This window comes from Mobula birostris, chromosome 7 (genome assembly GCF_030028105.1).
Source record: "Mobula birostris isolate sMobBir1 chromosome 7, sMobBir1.hap1, whole genome shotgun sequence".
Lineage (NCBI taxonomy): Eukaryota > Metazoa > Chordata > Chondrichthyes > Myliobatiformes > Myliobatidae > Mobula > Mobula birostris.
The window spans coordinates 50276210-50300010 of record NC_092376.1 but is presented as its reverse complement, the minus strand read 5'-3'; the positions used below and the strand labels follow the sequence as shown (position 1 = coordinate 50300010).

General features: G+C 37.6%; 1 protein-coding gene across 3 annotated transcripts in view; it reads right to left on the bottom strand.

Annotated features, from left to right (window-relative positions):
- Positions 1–23801, bottom strand: part of LOC140200736 (solute carrier family 35 member F2-like) — a 118467-nt gene that overhangs the window by 43789 nt on the left and 50877 nt on the right. Inside the window, exon 2 of one of the 3 annotated variants that reach the window (XM_072264321.1) lies at positions 6487–6628. In XM_072264321.1, the coding sequence (XP_072120422.1) occupies positions 6487–6584 (98 nt within the window). In that variant the 5' untranslated portion in view covers positions 6585–6628. Of the gene's footprint in view, positions 1–6486; positions 6629–23801 lie in introns of those variants that run through there. The other 2 variants (XM_072264322.1, XM_072264323.1) reach the window with 2 other exon arrangements.

Below are 23801 nucleotides of genomic sequence, written 5' to 3'. Positions count from 1 at the left end.
AATTGATATGTTAATTCAATCACTCATCCGCAATAATTTCATGGATTTTGGAAAAAAAATAGGATTAATGGCTTCATCTTAATGATATCATTATTTTCTTAGCAGTTAAAATATACAAAAAAACTGTTTGTATAATGTAGTAGAAGATGAAAATCTTTAATTTTATTTTAATTGTTCAAAGGTTAATTTTAGTACTTAGATAGTGGAAAGTCTAAAAGTCAAAAGCATAACCAGAGTTAGGAAAGTACCTTTGTTTTAATAGATCCCATCAACTCTCAAACCCTGACCTCTGCTGTCGAAGTGGAGGCAAAGAGTAACATACAAAAATCAGCATATTTTCCACAACCAGGAAAGAGTTTAAAGCCTTTAATCCTAACATACATTTATGTTAATTTATCTGCTATAGAATGGAAATGAATTAAAAATGTAAGATATTTTGTTAGGTACTGTATATATTCCATTTTCAGTCATTCTTACTCGTAAATACAACATGGAGACCTATTATTTCTTAAAGTTATTCCTAACTGCTGGTGACACTCCACCACCACATTTAATGTTTATGTTTTGAAAGCTCTGTGAAGATGGTGGTGGCTTTCCTTGTTGTAAATTGTTTGGAATCCCAAGACCTTATTCCAGCAATTAAAATGGTGTTGCTTATGAAAGTCATGAAGATAGGTGGCTCAGACAAAAGTTCTCTGGCCATGAGATAAAGTGACATTACTGCTCCTCTCCTCAATGATAGGAATTGTTAATGTAAGTTTAGAACAGGGGCAGGCAACCTATGGCCCGCGAGCAAATATTGGGATACTATGCTTATCCAGCCCGCGATCTATTTTTTCTTATTCTGAGTGTTTCACGCAACCACACTGATGGACATGCTTGGTGTCTTGTTACACTGGCCCCAGGTTCCATTTTGTTCCAAACCAAACACTGGTATATACCAATGACAAGAAGGCAGACTACCTTATTAATATGCATTAGGTACTCGCCATGCACGCGTAGGTTTTCAGATGAGATCGTTCAAATTTGTAAGCAGAAACAGCATCACTGTGTTTTAACAAGAAATCCACGCTAAGTATCCAGATGTAGCCCCCTGGTAAACCTCAGGTTCACTCAGCTCACTTCCGTCTAAAGGGAGCAGCCTTCGGCCCAGCCAAACTAGGTAACCAAGTTTGTGTAGATGCTGTATGATGTACCCCACCCCGCCAAATAACAGTACACCATGTGCAATTTACAGGATACAATTTATAGATCTTACTGGAACTATGTAATTAATAGAGATACAATACAAAAGGAAAAGTAAAAGGCGCCAAACTTATCAGAGTTCAACCACTTCGTGCACAACCATTGGAACTCAATTAACGGGGTCCTCTTTCCTTGATTACGATCTCCTCTGACCTCCTCGACCCGCCGCCTGGAACCAACCATGGTGGTCGACAAGATGCTCCGCACGAGTTTGTCCTTGTCTCCTCTCCTCGCCGAAGACCCTGGGCCTTGGACTCCCACTCAGGGTCCGTTCCGTTGCCCAGCTTACAGCATCGCGTCTCCTCTCTCTGTCCCCATCGCGCCTTCTGCCCCAAAGCCCGCAAAAGCAATAGCTTACACACACACAAGAAAGAATAACATCTATCCCAATTGGTTAGCAAATGAATACAATTCTCGTTATCAGTAATTATAACCCAAAACAAGCTGCTAGAGAGAGAACCACTGTCTCAGCAGTTAACATCACAGAGAAGCTATTTTATTCACCTTAGCAGTAACATAAAAGAAGAAACCCCTTACACAGATATTTACATGTGCTACGATATTTGTTGAATAACTCACGTTTCGAAAAAAAATCGAAGAAAAAAATTCCAATGGCAATGAATGCAAAACACAGGAAGGTAGACACTGAGTGCTGAAATTTCCAAGACACTTGGACACTATGATACTTCTACATCGAGCAAGATGGGAAACTAGTTTGTCTCACTTGCCTAGAAAACGTTGCTGTGAAGAAGGTGGTAAATATCAGGCGACATTACGAGACCCGCCATAGTGGAAATTTTAACAAGTTCACTGGGCAAGCAAGGAAAGATGAAGTTGAGCGATTGAAGGCTAGTTTCGGAAAACAAACGTCATTTTTTTTGCCAAGAAAAGCAGTGAAACTGAAGGAAATACCCGTGCCAGCTACGAAGTCTGAAAACAACTTCAAGGAAAAAATCAGCTGATGCATGAGATGTATGGTCATATTGTGGCCTTTGAAAGAAAGCTGCAATTGTGGGAGTACCAGCTTCAAAAAGGAAATTGTGCACATTTTCCCACTTTTCAAAAAGGTAAAGCACAAGATCCGGGCATTTTTGTGAATATGGTCCAAGAATTGAGAAAAGAGTTTTCATCTCGTTTTGCTGATTTTTGCTTGCATGCAAATGAGTCCAAGCTGCTTGCTACTCCATTTGATGTGGAAGTGGACACTGCATCAGAAATTTTTCAAATGGAATTGATTGAGATGCAGTGTGATGACATATTGAGATAGAAATTTCATTCTGAAGATGTGTCAGTGCTTGACTTCTATAGAAAATATATTCACCCAGGTGGGAAGTATTCTAACTTAGTGGACCATGCAAAAAAGATGGCATCATTGTTTGGCAGCACTTTTCTGTGTGAACAATTATTTTCAAAAACGAAGCACACCAAGAACCATTTGAAAACAAGATTGACTAATACCCATCTGGGTAATGTCTTGCTCTTGGCATCAACAAGTCTGACACCCAATATTGAGAAGCTTTCAAGCAACAAACAGCATCAAGTTTCAGATTGATCTATCGACTGTTTGCATTAGAAATTTTTTTTTATTATACTTAAGTTACCACCATTCAATGCAATATGTTCATACATCTTATGTTTAAAGATTCTTTGTGTCCTTTTAATAGATTCAAAAGATGCCTTGACTGAAATAAATTGCAACTAAACTGAGTTATTTGATTACTAATTGGCATCCTTGGTTAAACACAAATGATTTTCTAGCATGCGTTATTCATTAATTCGAGGCAAAACATAACTAGATGTATTTAAATGGATAATTCCCATATTTAAAGTTTTTTTATGGCATTTATCTGGCCCACCGTCCGCTCATTAATATGCGATCCGGCCCACAGAGGCAAAAAGGTTGCCGACCCCTGGTCTAGAATATTGACGCAAAAGTTTTTCAAAATTTTATATACCATGTATGGCCAGTTGGAAGCTACAAGTTTGATGTCTGACAAAGGTGCCAATCAAGCAAACTGTTTAATTTGATTGTCAGGTGTGTGATGGAATCATCTCCACTTGCCTGCATGAATGTAATTCTGCCATTCAGTATAAAGAAAGCACAAACAAAATGCTGGAGGAAACCAACAGTATCAGGCAGTATCTGTGGAGGGAAATGGACAGTGGACCTTTCGTGTTGAGATCTTTCATGTGGACTGAAAGACCGAAAGGAGATAACCAATATGAAAATGTGAAAGTAAGGGTTGTGGTAAGAACTAGCAAGCAACAGGGGGACTCACATGAGGAGAGGTGAAAGCGGAACTGACAACAGAACTGATAAAAGTCTACTATCTTGTGGAACGAACTTTGAATTCTCCAATTTCAGGTGAACTGTTCCCCCTCCGTACTTTTTCTCTCTCCTCCTCATCTACCCAGTTCTTCCTAAAATCCATCACCTTCTTTCTTCCCCTCCTCCATCTTCTCCATCTGCCCATCATCCACACACTCCCTCCACTGGTTCCCCTCATTCACTGTTCCCATCTCCCTTACTTGATTCCATGATCCACCTTCCTCCCCTGTCAGATTCCATCATCTTCAGTCCTTAGTTGCCTCCAACTATCACCTCCCAGCTTCTCCAGATTTCAACATCCACATTCTCCTTTGTCTTACTTGATTTGACACTGTACACTTCCCTTAAAAATTCATGCTCTCTCACACAGAGCAGCACAGTGACAGTAAGTATCGTCTACAGTAGCAATTAGCCAAGTGTTGATTGCACATCCCAAGCATATGTTCCGTACAATGCTATTAAGAAATAGTAATACCATCTCCAATATTCTATTCTGATCATAAATTATGCATATTTGAAACCATAATGATGAAACCATGAAATGTATTCATCATTATGAGGGAAATGTCTTGGAACTCCTTGCCTAATCCTATTCTTGGAGTTCCTTCAGCATTAATTCAAGAAGCCAGATCGCTACTACCTTCACAAAGGCAAATAGAGAAGGAGAATAAATGCTGAATGTGTCTGTCCTACCCATGTTCTGTAATATGAATAATTAAGTGTCGGGGTTGAGATTGTGAAGAAGTTTAGAATCAGATCATTCCGAAGGAAGAAAATTGGTCATCAAAGCTTCAAAGATTCAAAGTACTTTTATTATCAAAGAATGTATAAACGATACAACCTTGAGGTTTGTCTACTTACCAGCGCCACAAAGCAAAATACCCAAAAGTACCCAATAAACAAAAATAAAGACCAACCCCCCAATATGCAGAGAAAAAGAGAAAAAAAACACAAATCATGCGAACAATAGAATGGAGCACAACAACAGCATTCTGAACCAAATTGAGTTCTTAGATCCAAATCCCCGGTGTTGGCCCAAAGCCTCGGTATTCAGCCTGTCATATTTGGAGGGCAAGAACTGTTTCAGCTGAGCAATGTCATGTCATGGCTCTGCTGGCTGCTTTTGTTAATAATTGGGAAAAGCCAGACAGGATAACATTTGATCAGATTTGTCATTGTTATGATAGGGCTCTTTGCTGCACAATTTTCCACCATGTTGGGAAAGGAATTGTATAATGAGGGGATCCACTTCATCCTGATCAATGGGTTTTCAGATGAATTGGATGACATGTTTGATGAAGCCAGCTGCCTATTATCGTCAGGTAGAGTGAAACAAATTAGTTGGACTTAGGGCATAGAGATGATGACCAACATTTATGTTTTTCTAGGATAACTGAATCATTTTGGCCTGTACCTTGCCGGGCTTCACCATGGATGGAAGCAAGGATGCTCACAGTGACTGAATTATCTACGTTCATTCTCACTGGCTTTCAAAGCCTCTGGTAAAAGATCGTTGACCTGAAATATTAATTCTGCTTTCTATCTGCAGATGCTGCCTGATCAGCTGAGTATTTATATCTATTTATAGTCTGTGGTGTTAGGTAACAAGCATGTTGATAATACTGTATAGAACCTTCATGAGTTGTGTCCCCATTCTAACACATCTGATAGCTCCACTTATCAAGGAGTTCTCATCATGGATGACCTCACCTGGTCCCTCAAGATCAGCTCCCTGAACAAGAAGGTAGAGCAGCGTCTCCACTTCCTAAGGAGATTGAGGCAAGCAAGGCTCCACCCACTCCCCCCACTCCCACCACCATCTTAACTGAATTTTACAGGAGCACCATTAAGAGCATCCTGACAAGCTGCACCTCCATCTAGTGTGGGAGCAGCCAAGCATCAGACCAGAAGTCCCAACAAAGAACTGCGAGAATGGCTGAAAGCATCATAGGGGTCTCCCTACTATCCATCAGGACATTTATCAGGAGTGCTGCATATGCAGGACCCTGAGTATTATCAAGGATCCCACCCATCCATCCAGCATCCTCTTTGAATTTCTACCAAGAGACAGGAGCCTCTGATGTATAAAGACAAGGACGGTCAGGATGGGAAACAGTTTCTTCCCTCAGGCCATTAGGCTTCTGCACTCCCTGCCACATCGCATCGAAGTGTCACCAGTTAATCTGTTCCGTACCTGACAATATTTAATTTATGCACTTTACTTTGTTTATTTATGTGTAATCCATCTGTAGATTTTATCCTTATTTTCCTAAGTTATTGTGTGTTGTGTGTACTACTGGGCTTTACACCCTGGTCTGGGGAAACACTGTCTCATTTGATGGTATACATGTATATAGTTAAATGGCAATAAACTTGACTTGACTTGACTTGCCCTTGGTTTGATGGTGACCAAGGGAGCAAGAGGTGTGCTGACAAGAGCTACAAACTGTGGCATTAGGTGATTCTAATAATGATGTATGCTTCATGGAAAAAAGATATGTGTAACCAGATCTGATCTTCACCTATTCTCCTTTTCAAAGGGACTGCGGTACACAATATAACTGAGGATGTTTTCAGCCTAAAATTGAAACCGTTCCCTCATAAGTGCTTGGGAAAAGTTATTCCTAACAATGTCATAATGGACAAATATGTCTGCGACTGAAAGGTTGGCAAAGATTTGTAATATTGTAATTAACAACGAGAATGCAAATGAAAAGTGATTTTAAGTGAACAGAATACTTTTTAGGTTGAATAGCTAAAATTTAGCTGTTTTCATTTCTAACAATAATAGACACAGAAAACTTCTGTTTTAAACTATAGAATACTTGGAATAGTTGGATCATGTTGCATTATTTTTCTGTCAATTGAGAACACGATATTGAGAAATTTAAGTTAAACTTTCACATACTTACCATGTCAAACATTCTCTTAGTTTGGCTTTCTCTATCACATTGGAGAAAAAATGCTTGACTCTGTTGCTTCTCTCTGATATTTCCTCAGTGTTCTCCATTGCTCAAGTCAAAGGACACAGAAAACGAAAGAGGAAACTGTGAACTAAAGGGCAAAAGAAACAAAATGAAAGGACAGCAAAGATAACCTGACTCATTCCTTATCACTTCAGTAAGGGAATCTGACTGAATGATTAACCCTCTTAACACAGAATGAAATAAGATTAAGCACTTGTTCACCTAAATGGCAAAGTTCTTGTGAGAGCTGTAAAGAGGAATGACTAAGAATGTTAATTCGTAATGTGTATCAAAATAAAGGATCATTGGAGCAATTAGTTTCAAAAATAAGCAAATTGTATTGTAGTGATATTCATTCCTGATTAAGTTTTTGAACAAAAGGTAAGAAAAAGAAATATATCCTGTAAAATGTAGTGTTTAGGAAACACTTTCAAGCAGACTTTATGACCTCTAAATCTACAATTGCAATTAATCTTCTGAATGATTTACTTACATAAGAATCACCCATTTTATCATTTACAGCAGATGTTATGGTAGTTTGTTAAATATAGTAGACAGCCTCATAATCTTATTCATAGATAAAACTAACTATGTGGTTTAAATATTTGCCAGAGAACACATGGCATGCTAAACCAATGTGATCATACGTAGCTGGAAGACACCTCATAAAAACAATATATTCTAGACATGGATTAGAAGCTGGAACATGGGGGGGGCGTCACGTGATGACGTGGGATTGAGACGTGTAAATCCAGCTCTCCCGCAACAAATCAGTAAATACCGTTTAAACAAAACAAAGTTAGTAAATATTTTCTGAAAACTATTTATAAACTTTGTAAGACTACTTTACGATATGCCTCCTAAATCGCAACAAAAGAAGTCTACTGTTGCGAAGCAGCCGCGAGACGGGAAGAAAAAAGGGCCTACTGCAACGATGGAGCCTCGGACTCAGGTTGGATCTCCTTCGGTAGAACAGGGAGCAATGGCGGTGGTAACGGCTTCTTCGAAGAAGACACTGGAAATGCGCATGCGCAAATCGACACAACGCAAACTACAAGAACCGACAGCCACTGCAATTGAAAATGACTCAGAGTCAGAATTGGATTCTGCAGAGAACACAGATGAAGAAGAGGAGGAAGAATTGGAAGCGATTGGAAATAAAGGAGATGATAGAGATATGAGAGAGGCTATATTGCAGTTAACAGCTGAATTAAGAAAAGTAAGAGAAGAGATTAGAGATATGAAGATGTGCTATGATAAAGTTATGGCAAGACAGGACAAAATGGATAAGAAGCTTCAGAAGGTGGAAAGAGCAATGGGGCATATGAATGATAGAGTGGAAAAAACAGAAAATGATCTGCTTGTCTGGAATTCGGAAAGAAACCGACTGTTGGAGAAAGTGGACATGTTGGAAAATTTTAGTAGACGTAATAATATTAAAATTGTTGGTCTTAAAGAAGGTACGGAGGGAGATAAACCAATAGAATTTTTTCAAAGATGGATCCCGGATGTTTTGCAAATGGAAGAGGAGGTTCAACCAATTGAAATTGAGCGGGCACATAGAGCTTTAAGACCAAAACCAAAAGATGACCAATATCCACGATCGATTTTAATAAAATTCTTAAGATTTCAAGACAAGGAAAGGATTCTACAGGCAGCTGCTCGAGCTGCCAAAGATAGAAAAGGGCCATTGATAATTAAAGGGAACAAAGTTTTTTTCTACCCTGATATAAGTTACGAACTTTTGAAGAGAAGGAAGAAATTTAACCCAGTGAAAAAAACCCTATGGGATCATGGTTATCAATTTACACTGCGTTATCCTGCAACCTTGAAGATTTTTTTGCCTGGTGGAGAAAAGAGATTTTTTGATGACTACCAGAAAGCAGAGCAGTTTGTGCGAGATTCTCTGAATATTCACCATATACAAGAACAAACCCAGGAGAGCGAGATAGATTGAAGATGAAGATTGGGTTAAAGAATGGACTTGTTGGATTTTTGAAGCTGGATGAATGTATAAATATATTATTAATTATACGGGGGGGGGTAAGAAAGGTTAAAACTGGAGGAATATTAGTTGGGAATAGTAATACTAATTTTGTCTATATATATATATATGTTTTTTTTGTTGCGGGGGAGCTGGAAGAAGCACTGATCGATTGCTACGCTAGTCATGTGTGCAAGCATGGCTTTTGCCACGACCCGTAAAATGGAGGGGGGTAGTGTTGTGTATCCTTTCATTCACAACATTAGTGGGGGGGTATTTTGTTTTTTCTTTTTTTTTCTATCTTCTTTTTTCTTTCTGCCTGGAAGGTTGGGAGGGAGACACATAGCAACATGGTGAAGTTTAAAGAGATTCCCCAAGGAACTATGAGAGTTGAGAAGATAAATAATGTTTTAGATTGGAGTAACTTTGTTAAGAATAATGACTAATTTATTGAATTTTTTGAGTTTTAATGTTAATGGGCTTAATGGACCAGTGAAAAGAAAAAGAATCTTAACATATATTAAAAAAATGAAGATAGATTTAGCTTTTTTACAGGAAACGCACCTAACGGAAACAGAACATCAGAAACTAAAGAGAGATTGGGTGGGTAGTGTTGTTGCGGCTTCATTTAATTCAAAAGCGAGGGGAGTAGCAATATTGATCAATAAAACATTACCAATTAGAATACAAAATGTAATAACTGATTCTGCGGGGAGATATGTGATTATATGTTGTCAACTTTTTTCTGAACTATGGACTTTTATGAATATTTATGCACCAAATGAAAATGATGCAAAATTCATACAAGAAGCTTTTCTGAATTTGGCGGATGCGCATGAAAAAATATTAATTGGAGGAGATTTTAATTTTTGCTTAGACCCAGTCTTAGATAGATCAACCAAGGCTGTTATAAAATCGCAGGTAGTAAATTTAACTTAATCATTGATGAAGGATTTAAATCTGATTGATATATGGAGAAGAATCAATCCTAAAGAAAGAGACTATTCGTTCTACTCCCATAGACATAAAACTTTTTCAAGGATAGATTTGTTTCTATTAACAATGCATATTCAACACAGAGTGAAAAATATGGAATATAAAGCAAGAATATTATCAGATCATTCCCCTTTATTAATGACAATAATAATGGCTGATAAGGAAGAAGTGGCTTATAGATGGAGATTTAATTCAACGTTATTAAAACGTCAAGATTTTTGTGATTTTATGAAAAAACAGATTCAATTTTTTTTGGATACAAATTTTCATTCAGTGGATGATAAATTTATATTATGGGATGAGATGAAAGCATATCTTAGGGGCCAGATAATAAGTTATATGTCTAAAATTAAGAAAGAATATATGGCAGAACTAGATCAATTGGAAAAAGAGATTACAAAATTAGAAAAAGAATCTCAAAGATATATGTCAGAAGAAAAACGAAAACAACTTGTCAATAAGAAGTTACAATATAATACGCTTCAGACATATAGAACGGAAAAAGCAATTATAAGAACTAAACAAAGGTATTATGAGTTAGGTGAGAGAGCACATAAAATTCTTGCCTGGCAGTTGAAAACAGAACAAGCTTCCAAAACAATAAATGCAATTAGAACAAGGGCAAATAAAATATCTTATAAACCTCTTGAAATAAATGAAACCTTTAAAAATTTCTATTCTGAAATATATCAATCAGAATCCCAAAATGATGTTAACGAGATAGAAAGGTTTTTATCACAAGTTTCTCTTCCAAAATTGAATTTGGAAGAACAGAAGGGATTAGATATGCCTTTTACATTAAAAGAAGTTGAAGAAGCTTTAGGATCACTCCAAAGTAATAAATCTCCAGGAGAAGATGGTTTTCCACATGAATTTGATAAAAAAATTTAAAGATTTATTATTTCCTCTTTTTATGGAACTAATACGTCAAGCAGAAAAAATCCATAAACTTTCAGAATCTTTTTCAACAGCAATTGTAATAGTATTGCCAAAAAAAGACAGAGATCCTATGAAACCAACATCATACAGGCCTATTTCTTTATTGAATACGGATTATAAAATAATAGCAAAAATTTTATCGAATAGATTATCTAAATATTTACCAAAATTAATACATATGGATCAAACAGGATTTATTAAAAATAGACAATTGGCAGATAATGTAACCCGGCTACTCAGTATAATTCATTTGGCACAAAAAAGGGATGAGAAGAGTATAGTAGTAGCTTTGGATGCAGAAAAAGCATTTGATAGATTAGAATGGGATTTTTTTATTTAAAGTACTAGAAAAATATGGGTTAGGAACATCTTTTATAAATTGGATTAAAACTTTAAATTCTAACCCTAAAGCTAAAGTAGTGACAAACTCTCAAATTTCAACACCATTCCAGTTAAAAAGGTCAACTAGACAAGGTTGTCCACTATCACCTGCTTTATTTGTATTGGCGATAGAGCCATTAGCAGAACTAATTAGAATTGATCCAGATATTATGGGTCTTAGAGTTAATCAGGAGGAATATAAAATTAATCTTTTTGCCGATGATGTTTTGATCTACTTAACAAGCCCACAACATTCGTTACATAAATTATCTTCTAGATTGGATGAATATGGGAAGGTATCAGGTTACAAAATAAATTGGGATAAAAGTGAAATTTTACCTCTTACTAAAGGAGACTATAGACAATGTCGATTAGTAACCCAATTTAGATGGCCGGTAAATGGTATAAAGTATTTAGGTATAAGACTTGATAATGATGTAAAGAATTTATATAAATTTAATTATTTACCACTATTGAAAAAAATTCAAGAAGATCTTGACAAATGGATGATATTACTAATAACATTAGTAGGTAGAGTCAATGTTGTAAAAATGAATATATTTCCTAGATTACAGTATTTGTTTCAAACATTACCAATACAATTGCCACAGAAATTTTTTCAAGAGTTAAATAAATGTGTGAGAACATTTCTTTGGAAAGGTAAAATGTCAAGAATATCATTGGAAAAATTGACATGTAAATTTGGGTTAGGAGGGTTACAACTTCCAAACTTTAAAAACTATTATAAAGCAAATCAACTTAGATTTATTGCATCTTTCTTCGATGATCGAAAACCAGCATGGATTAAAATAGAACTAGACAAGATAGGAGAAAATAGACCTGAAGATTTTATATATAAATGGGAATCTAAATTGATACGGGAAAAGAAAGAATCTCCTATATTAACACATTTGATTGATCTATGGAATAAGATAAATGTTGATAATGAAACACAGAAATCTCTATTAGCAAGGAGGCCCTTGTTCCAAAACAGACTTATTCCTTTTACAGTGGACAATCAACTTTTATATAATTTGTACCAAAAAGGGATTAAATTTATAGGAGACTGTTTTGAACGAGGTATATTGATGTCATTTGAACAATTAAAGGATAAATATAAAATATCTAATAATACTTTCTTTTGTTACTTTCAATTAAGGGCTTACTTAAAAGGTAAGCTGGGTCAAACAATGTTTTTGCCAAAACCTAATGAAATTGAAATTTTAATACAAAAAGGGAAAATTAAAAAATTTATTTCTTGAATGTATAATTTGATTCAAGAACAGACAATTAAACAAGGAACCCATAAGTCAAAGCAAAAATGGGAAACAGATCTGAATATTAATATTGATGAAACAAATTGGTCAAGACTTTGCCTTGACAGTATGACAAATACAATAAATGTTTGACTTAGATTAGTACAATATAATTTTTTACACCAATTATATATTACACCACAAAAAATAAATAGATTAAATTCAAATCTATCTGATAAATGTTTTCCGTGTAATCAAGAAATTAGTACTTTTTTACATTCTACTTGGTCTTGTTTTAAAATTCAACCCTTTTGGATAAATTTAAGAATCTTATTGGAACAAATTACTGGAACTCAACTTCCACATAACCCTATATTATTTCTATTAGGTGATATTGAAGGGATAAAACCAAAACTTAAATTGAATAAATATCAGAAAGAATTTATAAAAGTTGCATTGGCAGTAGCTAAGAAGACTATAGCAGTTACTTGGAAATCTGATTTGTATTTAAGTATGGATCGTTGGAATAATGAAATGGCTAGTTCTATTCCACTCGAAAAAATTACTTACAATTTAAGAGACAAATATGTAACATTTTTGAATATTTGGCGCCCTTATTTACAAAAGATAGGATGGCATATTTAAGTGCTCCGATAAAGACTTTGGTCACTTGGGGAAAGTAACGAATAATTATACCAAATTTATTTTGAATCCCATGGAGCATGTGGAAACCTTCCAACACCCAGGCGGCTCTTTTCTTCCTTTCTTTCTTTTTTCTTTCTTTCTTTTTAGGTAGGACTATATATGGGGGGGGGGGAGGGTTACGGGGAGGGGGGAGGGTAGATTCTATTTTTTCATGTATTCCTTTTGAAAATTCAATAAAAATTATATTACAAAAAAAAAGAAGCTGGAACATAATATAACCTTCAAATCAATTGCAATTTCTGGAAAGTGTAACAAAAACAAGGGATTATAACTTGAATAAACAGAAGTTAGTATGTACATTGGATAAATACATGTTAGAAAAAGTTGTCATGCTAAACTGTAACAAAATTGTTATAATTAATAATATTAATGTCAGAAAGATAAACATTTTCAAAATCAACTAAGCCCTCAAAATCCTAATCCTTTGGAAGAAACAATAGGTGACATTTTTGAGGAATAAAAATTGACAGCAGAAAACCAATAAATGTATAGAAGATAGTACAAGGTACTTCAGTATCGGCAGACAAGAGAGAATCAAACTTAACCCAGGTCCTTGCCTAATACCAGCGCATAAGGGGCACAAGGGTCTGCAGATGCTGGAAATCCTGAGCAAAACACACAAAATGCTGGAAGAACTCCACAAGTCAGGTAGCACCTATGGAGAGAAATAAAACAAATCACAAGGTTATATATGGTGACATGTATGTACTCTGATAATATATTTTACTTTACTTTGAACTTTGTCAATATTTCAGGCCAAGACCCTTCATCCCAAAACCAGCCCATTAGAACCAAGTTCAATATCACTGGTGTATGTCGAGAAATTTGTTGTTTTGTGGCGGTAGTACTTTGCAAAATATAATAATAGAAACTGTAAATTACAACAAGTATATATAAAAAAGAAAATTCAATTAAATAAGTAGTGCAAAGAGAGAGGGAAAATACCGAGGTTGTGTACATGGGTTCATTGTCCATTCAGAAATTTAATGGTGGAGGGGAAAAAGCTGTTGCTGAAATGTTGAGTGTGTGTCTTCAGGCTCCTGTACCTCCTCCTTGATGGTAGCAAAGAGAAGAGGACATCTCCTGGATGATGAGGACCCTTAATGATGGATGCCACCTTTTTGGAGCATCACCTGGGTGTTGTGGAGGCTAGTACCCTTGATGGAGCTGGCTGAATTTACAACTTTCTGCAGCTTTTTCCAGTCCTAGGCAGTGACCCTCCATACCAGATGGTGATACAACAGTTAGAATGCTCTCTATGGTACATCTGAGGAAATTTGCAAGGGTCTTTGGTGATATACCAATTCTCCTCAAACTCCTAATGAAATATAGCTGCTGTCATGCCTTCTTTGTAATTTCATCAATATGCTGGGCCCAGAATATATACTCAGAGATGTTGACATCCAGGAACTTGAATCTGTTCACCCTTTCCACTTCTGAGCCCTCAAATAGGACTAATGTGTTCCACTGACTTACCCCTCCTGGAGCCCACAATCAATTCCTTGGTCTTACTGATGTTGGGTGCAAGGTTGTTGTTGCAACACCACTCAACCCGCTGATCTATCTCACTCTTGTACACCTCCTCGTCACCTTCAGAAATTCTGCCAACAATAGTTGTCATTGGCAAATTTATAAATGCTATTTGAGCTATGTCTAGCCACACAGTCATAGGTGCAGAAAGAGTAGAACAGTGGGCTAAGCACACACCCTTGAGGTGTGCCAGTGTTGTTTGTCAGTGAAGAGGAGATGTTATTTTTGATTCGCATAGACTGTGGTCTCCCGGTGAGGAAGTCAAGGATCCAGTTGCAGAGGGAGGTACAGAGCCCCAGATTTTGGAGTTTTTTGATTAGAACTGAAGGTATAATTTTGTTGAACGCTGAGCCATAGTCAATAAACAGCAGCCTGACAAGATTTTCTACTGCCCAGGTGATCCAGGGCTGATGGAGAGCCAGTGAGATTGCATCTACTGTAGACATATTGTGGTGACAGGCAAATTGCAACAGGTCCAGATTCTTGCCTAGACAAGAGTTGATTCTAGCCAGGACCAACCTCTCAAATCACTTCATCACAATAGATGTGAGTGTCACTGGGCGCCAGTCATTGAAGTAGTTCACCCTTCTCTTCTTGGGCACTGGTATGATTGTTGTCCTTTTAAAGCAGGTGGGAACCTCTGACTGCAGCAGTGAGAGATTGAAGTTGTCCTTGAACGCTCCCACCAGTTGATTAGCACAGGTTTTCAGTCTCCTACCATTAGGGCCTTATGCCTTGCAAGGGTTTACCATTCCTGGTAAGCTAATAGAATTGCTTATCAAGATCAAATTTGCATAAAATTCACCTTTGCAATACAATGCAATATTACTTCAGCATATGAGAGTGCTGCTTGGGTCCCCTCCTTGAAATCTGTATACATGAAACAGTTAGAAGCTCTCTGGTCAATATAATATCACATCATTAGTTAAATATTGTGGGAATTTCCTCTTTAAAAATTCTTTCTTTTTCAGATCTAATTAAACTAGATCTTCCCAGTTAATCTTACTTCTCTTCATAAAACACTTCTCAGTTACAGTTTTTAGTCAACAAGAATATCTAGATTCTTATTCATCCATTGCCAATTCAAAGCCAAAAGCTGCTGGGAAACTCACCATCCCAAACATTGCCGGGAACATAATGGCACTTACATCATTAGTGCTGCATTTAAATAAGGACCTAATCATTTGTGGCAAGGAAGGGATTTGCCATGAGTTGCAATTTGCCAGACGTTACTGCCGCTCCATCATAGTATTATAGTAATTAGGAGCTCAACATTAAACTTGTAAGAGCATCAAAATATGCTGGATTTGCATCCTAAAATTAAACAAAGCTCATCACAATACAAATGGACCCAGTATTTTCAGATTGTAAGGACCATCATGAAGTGATTTTTGCTTTCAAGATGTTATTTAATGGTGGAGCTTAGAGTAGGAGCACTGAAACAGTCTTTTGTTCTAAAATTTCAAAGCGTTTAAATTAATATTCCTTTCTGTCTCTTTGCTCTCCTTCTATTCTTTCTTTCCATCTTACTTTTCTCTTTTACTCTCTGCATTGGTCAAAGAGAGCCCCATTGGCTGGTGCTGTTCACTAAGACAGTAAATGCCGCGTTCACGCTTCCAGCAATTAGTAGCGTCAAAACCTTTTCAAGCTGACAGGTGAAAGAAACAAATACAAAGAGCAGGGCAGATTGCTGCAAACTCTGGGCATTCTTTGCAGGCCTGGCTACATAACTTCAGTCATATTAGTATAATGTTACCTTGATTTCCTAAGAAAGGGAGTTTCAATCCTAAACTAAAGGAAAACTCAGCAGCATAAAATATGTGCCTGAGATAGACTTATTACCCAGCCCTAAGGTACAGTTATCAAAGCCTTTTAGTTCACCAGCAGTTCAAATGTTCTACATTGTAAGATTGGACTGCTTTGGAATGTATTCATAATGACAAGTTTTTGTTACTCTATTGAAAACAGCTTTCTCTTAAACTCTGTTTTGCTTTACAGATTACTGCTTCCTGGTTGGAATGATTTCTAATGTTGTGGTTCAGAAGGTGGTTGGTAGGCATGTAAACATCCTTTCAAAGAATGCAGGCCATTGCGGAATAAGGTTCAGTGGCTATTAAACACCCTTCTTTATTCTCTAGGCAAGATTGTGTGGGCAATTTGCTGACAGTGGCACAGGGAACAGCTGGCCAGTACACTGTGCATGTCAGAATTATAAACTTACAGGGTGTAGCAGTACAACACGGAAATACAAACTGTACAAGAGGTAGGGTAATTAGTCAGCTCAGCCTGGCTTCATGTAAAGGTCTGGGAGGGGTTTCACAAGTGACTGAGCTAACAATCTAGATGCTCTTAGTATCTGATACCTCAACTTTATGTAAGCAATTGCTGGTATGACTTCATTCAACTGGATGATGTCAGCATCCTTCATTATTTAAGTTTTCGTGTCATTTTAATTTCACTGTCTATTTAAATTAACAGTTCATAAATAATAGTTTATTATTTAATTTTACATATTTAAAAATATTTATCTTTTTAAGTACATTTCAACTGTAAATCACACCTTTGAAAGCAAGAGCAACCAAGTTTACTTCTGGAATAGTTGGCGAATGTGGCGTTGAGGCTATTGGGAGACGCGCAGCTTCAATAGATGAGTACAGTAATAAGGCCAGCACGTGGGGCAAGAGCAGATGGTGGACTGGCCTGAGTACAACTTGATCCATTAAAATGATTTGCAAGTCAAGTATCTTCTATGTGGTGCATTTCACACAAATGCAGGTGTAATCATCAATTAGGTGAGAATTAGTCATCGCTTCTGTGCTCAGGGGTCAAATTAAATGGTGATCTGGTGTTCAATTCAGCACCAGAAGCAGACATATTCATAGAAATGTCAGCCATCTGTCAACATGATCCAGCCCACATGTAAAGATAATCTTTGACTCTCACGTAACTCAATCAGTGGAAGCTGTACCACAACAAATTAAGACATATTGATTCAAACAGTTTAACTAATAGCTGAAGCTTTGCAACAGTGGTATGTTGGGATCGAGTTCTGAAGCATCAGAGTACTCAAGCTAACAACTATAATTTATTCTATGTCCAGTTTGTAATCAATACCATGTTGTTGGGGGAAGGCATGGAAGAGGACATTCAGAAGCTTGGAACTGGCCATGCATTCAGTTTTCGTTCCTTCATTTTCCAGGAACAGGTTTTAAGAAGGAATATTTCAGTGCTCTCCCAGAGTGCCTGCCATTTTTCAACTATGATAAGTTTTGGCTCAAAATGCAGCTGTTCATATCCAAATTCGACATAGCCATGTTTAATTATCTTCTGTTTGGTTATAGTCTGACATTGATTTCCTATCTGGCCATTCCTTGAATTTAATATTTTCTTCCTGGAGCTCCAATTTCTTCATGACACTATTCCACCCCATCTCTGTAAACTGCTCTAGCCATACAAACTTCAAAAATGGTTATACTGCTCAAATTCTGACATCTGCCTCATTCTTGATTGCCATTACACAAGCATTATTGGATGTGTCTTAGATAAACTGGGGCTCAAAGTAGGGAATTCCCTTTGTAAGCCTCCCATGCTCTCTACCCATCTATCTTTTATTGAATAGCTTGAGAAAATAATCTTTTTGGCTGTATTTAAAAGCATTTTTCTCTTGTAAAGCACCTTAGAGCTTCATACTATTGGATTGTAAGTTATTCTATTATCATCGCTGAAAATGAGAAACTTCAATGCAATAGTAATGATCTGACCTCCAGAGAAAGCAGGATCTCCCAGTGGCCACACATTTTAATTCCACGTCCCATTCCCATTCTGATATGTCTATCCATGGCCTCCTCTACTGTAAAGATGAAGCCACACTCAGGCTGGAGGAACAACACCTTATATTCCGTCTGGGTAGCCTCCAACCTGATGGCATAAACATTGACTTCTCAAACTTCCGCTAATGCCCCACCTCCCCCTCATATCCCATCCGTTATTTATTTATATACACACATTCTTTTTCTCTCTCTCCTTTTTCTCCCTCTGTCCCTCTCACTATACCCCTTGCCCATCCTTGGATTTCCCCCCCTCCCCCTTTTCTTTCTCCCTGGGCCTCCTGTCCCATGATCCTCTCATATCCCTTTTGCCAATCACCTGTCCAGCTCTTGGCTCCATCTCTCCCCCTCCTGTCTTCTCCTATCATTTCGGATCTCCCCCTCTCCCTCCCACTTTCAAATCTTTTACTAGCTCTTCTTTCAGTTAGTCCTGACGAAGGGTCTCGGCCCAAAACGTCAACTGTATCTCTTCTTAGAGATGCTGCCTGGCCTGCTGCGTTCACCAGCAACTTTTAAGTGTGTTGCTTGAATTTACAGCATCTGCAGATTTCCTCGTGTTTGCATTTTTAAATTCAATGGAACCACAAGTATGTTGGATAAAATGCTTCCTAGCAACACCCAAGTTGAATCCTGAGAAATGCTGAGACAAAATATACAGAAGAAAATATTGGTAATGAAAGACTACACAAAGACATCAGAGCTAGATCTTTGCTGAAATTTTTCTTAGTGAAAAATAAAATTACCATATTTGACCTGTGACATCTAATGTACAAACGTTTGTAAAAAAAAATGAATCACAGTGTAGTATATAGTGACATATATCTACTTTAATAACAATTTACTTTGAACCTTGCTACTAATACCTTCATCAGTTACTAATGATTTTTAATTAGAAGAAGGAGAAGGGCAGCATTTTAAATAATATCAGGAAATGGAAATTAAGTTCTGTAATTGTGCCTCCAGATACAATCACTTTAATGTCAATTGTAAAAGAAATAAATATGCATGCCAATAACATTGTTCTAGGAGGCATGACTGAGTGAAAGGTAAATTCTGGGTCAGTATGGTGTTATATTTGGTGTCTAGTTATGATAAGTCAGGAGATAAAATTCCAATGGTGCTGTAAAATGACTAACAGAGGAACTCTCAGAGGCAGTCGGACAAGAGCCACTGTTTTCCCATCCCTGTGAAGATAAAGAATCAAGAGCAGAGTATCAGAGTGAAAGACAAGTCAAGGTGTCAATAATATATGATTACCCATAGGATCTTGTGGTGCTTGGGAAGTTGAGTGTGAGTCCAGAAACCTTCCTAGAAAAATGATTGTAGTAAAAGTTTAGGATATGTTGGAATTTTCTCCTCTTCGTACTATGAAGTATTACGTACTACATTTAACTAAGGAGTTATGTCTCTATTTCTCTGAGACCAACTCTACAGAATCAGTGTGTTTGCTTCTTCCTGTATGTTCATGATGTTGGTGATGCTAAATGGCTTTCCAGAATTTAACTTCCCAGACTTCTAGGGTCCTTTGTCTCAATCTTTCTATGATGTTTTCCCCATTCTTCAGAAGGATTGTCCTGCATAAAATCTGTGATGACTTCCATCCTCCCTGACATCTTCCATTGACTCAAGCAGTCAACTTGAACTTCCTTGTATCAACCATTGGTCTTTATTTCTAGCACAGTAGACTTTACAACAACTCCAGGGATCTACCTTTGGTAGCTGCATTGGCCTAGGGTTAGAAGCACTGTCACCTCCCTGGAACTATCTTTGAGATCTGCTCTCTACCTCCTCTTCTTGTCATGTACCATTCCGTCCAAATTAAGTTGCAGAAAACTCAGCCTCCTGCTAAGATGATGATCCAATGTGTGAGCAAATGTCCTGCATGTGGCAGAGGGCAATATGTCCCAATGTGTTCACTGAGCACATAGGTCTATTGTCCAATAATTTTCCTTAACATTTCCTGCATCATTGGGATTCTCTGGATGTTGTAATGAGATGAAGACAGCAAACAGTGTTGAAAGCCAATAAAGTCATTGTTGAGTTCTGTTCATTTGGACAATATAAGTGTTTAGTAGGCATACACACGTTCCCTGTTATGCACGGAAACATCAGGGGAGAAAGAGGGGATTGTGGGATTAAAAAGACGGCAACCCTCAGGAATTGAACTGAGACGTTGAAAGTAAAGTTGTTTAAACAAATGAAAAACGTGTCTTTGATATTTGTGCTTAACAATGATAGCAGAGGATGGTTTCCAATTATCGAATCCCGCCAGCACTTGATGAGAGCAAGCCTTACGAAAGCTGGAAAAATGAAACTGGAATATGGACCCGTGTTATGGAACTAGAGAAGATGAAGCAAGCCCTGACTGTTACGTTGTTGCTTTCGGGAACAGCGAGAGCGATTGCGATGGGAATTTCAGTGGAAGACTTGAACAAAGATAACAGTATGAATATGCTAATAAATACACTTTGAAGGAAGAAAAGGATCAGATTTATGAGGCATATTCAGACTTTGACAAAACTTATAGAGACAATTCTAAAAATATGGGTGATTATATTATTGATTTTGAACAAAAGTGCAGTCACATGCGTAAATACAAAATGGAACTTCTTGACACTATATTACTTTTAAATTGTTAGATACTGCATGTCTGGACATAAAGGACAGACAGCTAGTGTTAAAAGCATGTACAGAACTTACACCTGCATCTATGAAATCAGCACCGAAGAGGATTTCTGGAGAAAAGGTTGCGAAGACAACAGTCGGAATTAGTTTGAGTCAGGAAACAGTGTACTTCACTGAATAGAAACAAGAATACAGTATAGCAAGCATAGACTCCAGAGGCACCAGACAAGGGTACCATCACCCAGCACAAATCCAATAAACAAGTACGGTATGTGTAGTATGTCAAAGTATTTACCACTGGACAAGAAACTGTCCACACAGAACCCAACGAGTAAGGCTAACTGAAGAAAATAACAAATCTGAAGAAGTAAAAGAGTACCGTATCACCCTGTTTGCGAAGGAATCACTTACTGATGCAGAGATTTTGATGATAGAATCTCGAGGATCTGCTGTTATTGAAACAGTATGTACATGCACAGTGTGGAGAAAAATGGCTTGAAAGCTATGTGAGTGTACTGAACCAGAATGAAGTGCAGAAACTGGTGAATACAGATAAACCTAGTAACAAAGCATTCAAATTTGGAGATGGAAAGATTGTACATTCCACCAAAAGAGTGAAAATTCCCGTTTCAATGTGGTACCAGTGAAAACTCTATTACTCTTGAGTAAATCTTCCCTAAAGAAAGCAGGAGCAGTACTGGATATGGAGAATGACCAAGCAACGATGTTTGAACAGCCAGCGTCTCTTGAGCTCACCAGCTCTGGACTTCAATGTGTAAACATTCTAGATAAAGACGTTACTGAGAACCAATGTGAGAATGAAGTACTACTGTCACACAAAACATGACCATAGATGAGAAATGCAAGGTGTTGCTCAAACTTCACAAGCAGTTTGGACACACTTCAATTGATAGACTTCAGAAACTGCTCAGGAGTTCAGAAAACAAAGATGCAGATTATTTTTCCATTCTAAAGCAGATAATTGACAGCTGTGACACATGCTAAAAGTCTGGAAAGCCTAAGCCCAAGCCTGTGGTTGGTCTGCCACTAGCACCTGAACACAATGAAACTGTAGCTGTAGACCTGCATGAACTGGAGTGGGGTGTGGTATATATTATTTCTGCTTTTTGCACAATTTTTAATCTATTCAATATACATATACTGTAATTGATTTACTTAATTATTTATTATTATTTTATTTTTTCTCTTCCAAATTATGTATTGCATTGAACTGCTGCTGCTGAGTTAACAAATTTCACGACACACGTCGGTGATAATAAGCCTGATTCTGAATCTGATTCATTGATGAATACACACATTTCAGTGCTGGTAGTATTGTAAGTACAAAGAGACCCTCAGAAGCAGTAAAAAACTTCATCCATTTCTGGATAAGTGTACATGGCCCACTTCGTAAAGTATTCAATGATAATGGTGGGTGAATTTAATAATGGTGAATTCAGAGATATGGCAAAAAACTTTAACATTGAAACAAAGACAACAGCAGCATATAGTCCTTGGAGTAATGGACTTCTGGAGCAAAACAATCAAATGTTTCCTGAAATAATGATGAAGGTAAAGAAAAGTAATGGCTGTGATTGGAATACAGCCCTGGACTGAGCCCTTATGGCGAAGAATACCATGCACGATGTACATGGCTGTAGCCCCTATCAATTGGTATTTGGCCAGAATCCAAACCCTCCCTCTGTACTGGATGACAGACTACCTGCTCTAGAGGGTACTACAATGAGCGAGTGGGTTGGGAAACATATTCCAGCACTGCCTGCATCAAGGAAGGCTTTCAATGAAGCACAGTATTCAAAGAGCACCGAGGGCACAGGTATGTCCTACACAGGACAACCAGGGGACAAAGTGTAATACAAAAGAGCAGACTGCACAGAATAGAAAGGTCCTGAAGTTGTCATTGGTCAGGATGGAGTTGTGGTATTCATGACACATGGAGGTACGTACATATGTGAGAGTGCATTATTCCAGACTACATAAAGCACAAATTGCAGACGATCAGAACTCCGTGGAGAATGACACAAAAAATGAAAAGCATTTACCAGGTACACTATCACATAACGCAGACAGGGATGAGGAGAGTGCAGCTGGGGACTCAACAGAGATTCTGAACAGAAATTATCAGAAGTGCAAGGACAATATGGAAGTTTCAGTCTCAATACAGGACAAACTGTGAGATTTGCAGACCAAGACACTGATATCTCATACAAAGCTGAAGTCTTAGGGTGAGCAGGCAAAGCCACTGGGAGAAACAAAAGTTGGTACAACTTGAATTACCTAGAACCAGTCACGGTCACTGGCACTGTAGGGCCAGTCGACATGTCACATGTAGACAGATTTCATATTGCATCAAGTACAGAACAGGCTGGACCATCTGAGAAATATCAAGTAACTAATGAGGTGTCATTTTGAATCTGCAAAACAGGATGAAATCAGAAGTTGGAGAAATAATGGAGTTCTTGAGGAAGCCGGAGACATTGGCTAAAAAACTATGTCTACAAGATGGGTATGCACTCTGTAAGAAGCCCCAACGGGAATTATACCAAAAACACACCTTGTGGCTAGAGGTTTTGAGGAACTGAACATAAAAGAACTCCAAAAAGACTCACCACCATTTGCACCAGAGTCTCTCTGACTAATTCTCTCAGTGATATGTCAAAAGCATTGGCAACCCCATTGCATGGACATAAAGTCCGCATTCTTACAGGGAATGGGGCTGTCATGTGACATTCACATTAAACCCCTGCCTGAAGCCAGAAACGAAGGAACACTCTGTGTGTATGGTCTCACAGATACATCGCTCTACTGGTATAAAGGTCAAGGAAATAATGTTGAAAACAGGTGGAGATCTCCAACTGTTTTTTTACTAGCACGATTCAGGATATCATGTGATAGGAGTACTTGCCTGTCAAGTAGATGATTTCATATGGGGAGGCTCACAAAATTTTGCCACAACAGTTATCCCTCAGCTAAATTCAGCCTTTCAGGTTGGACAGG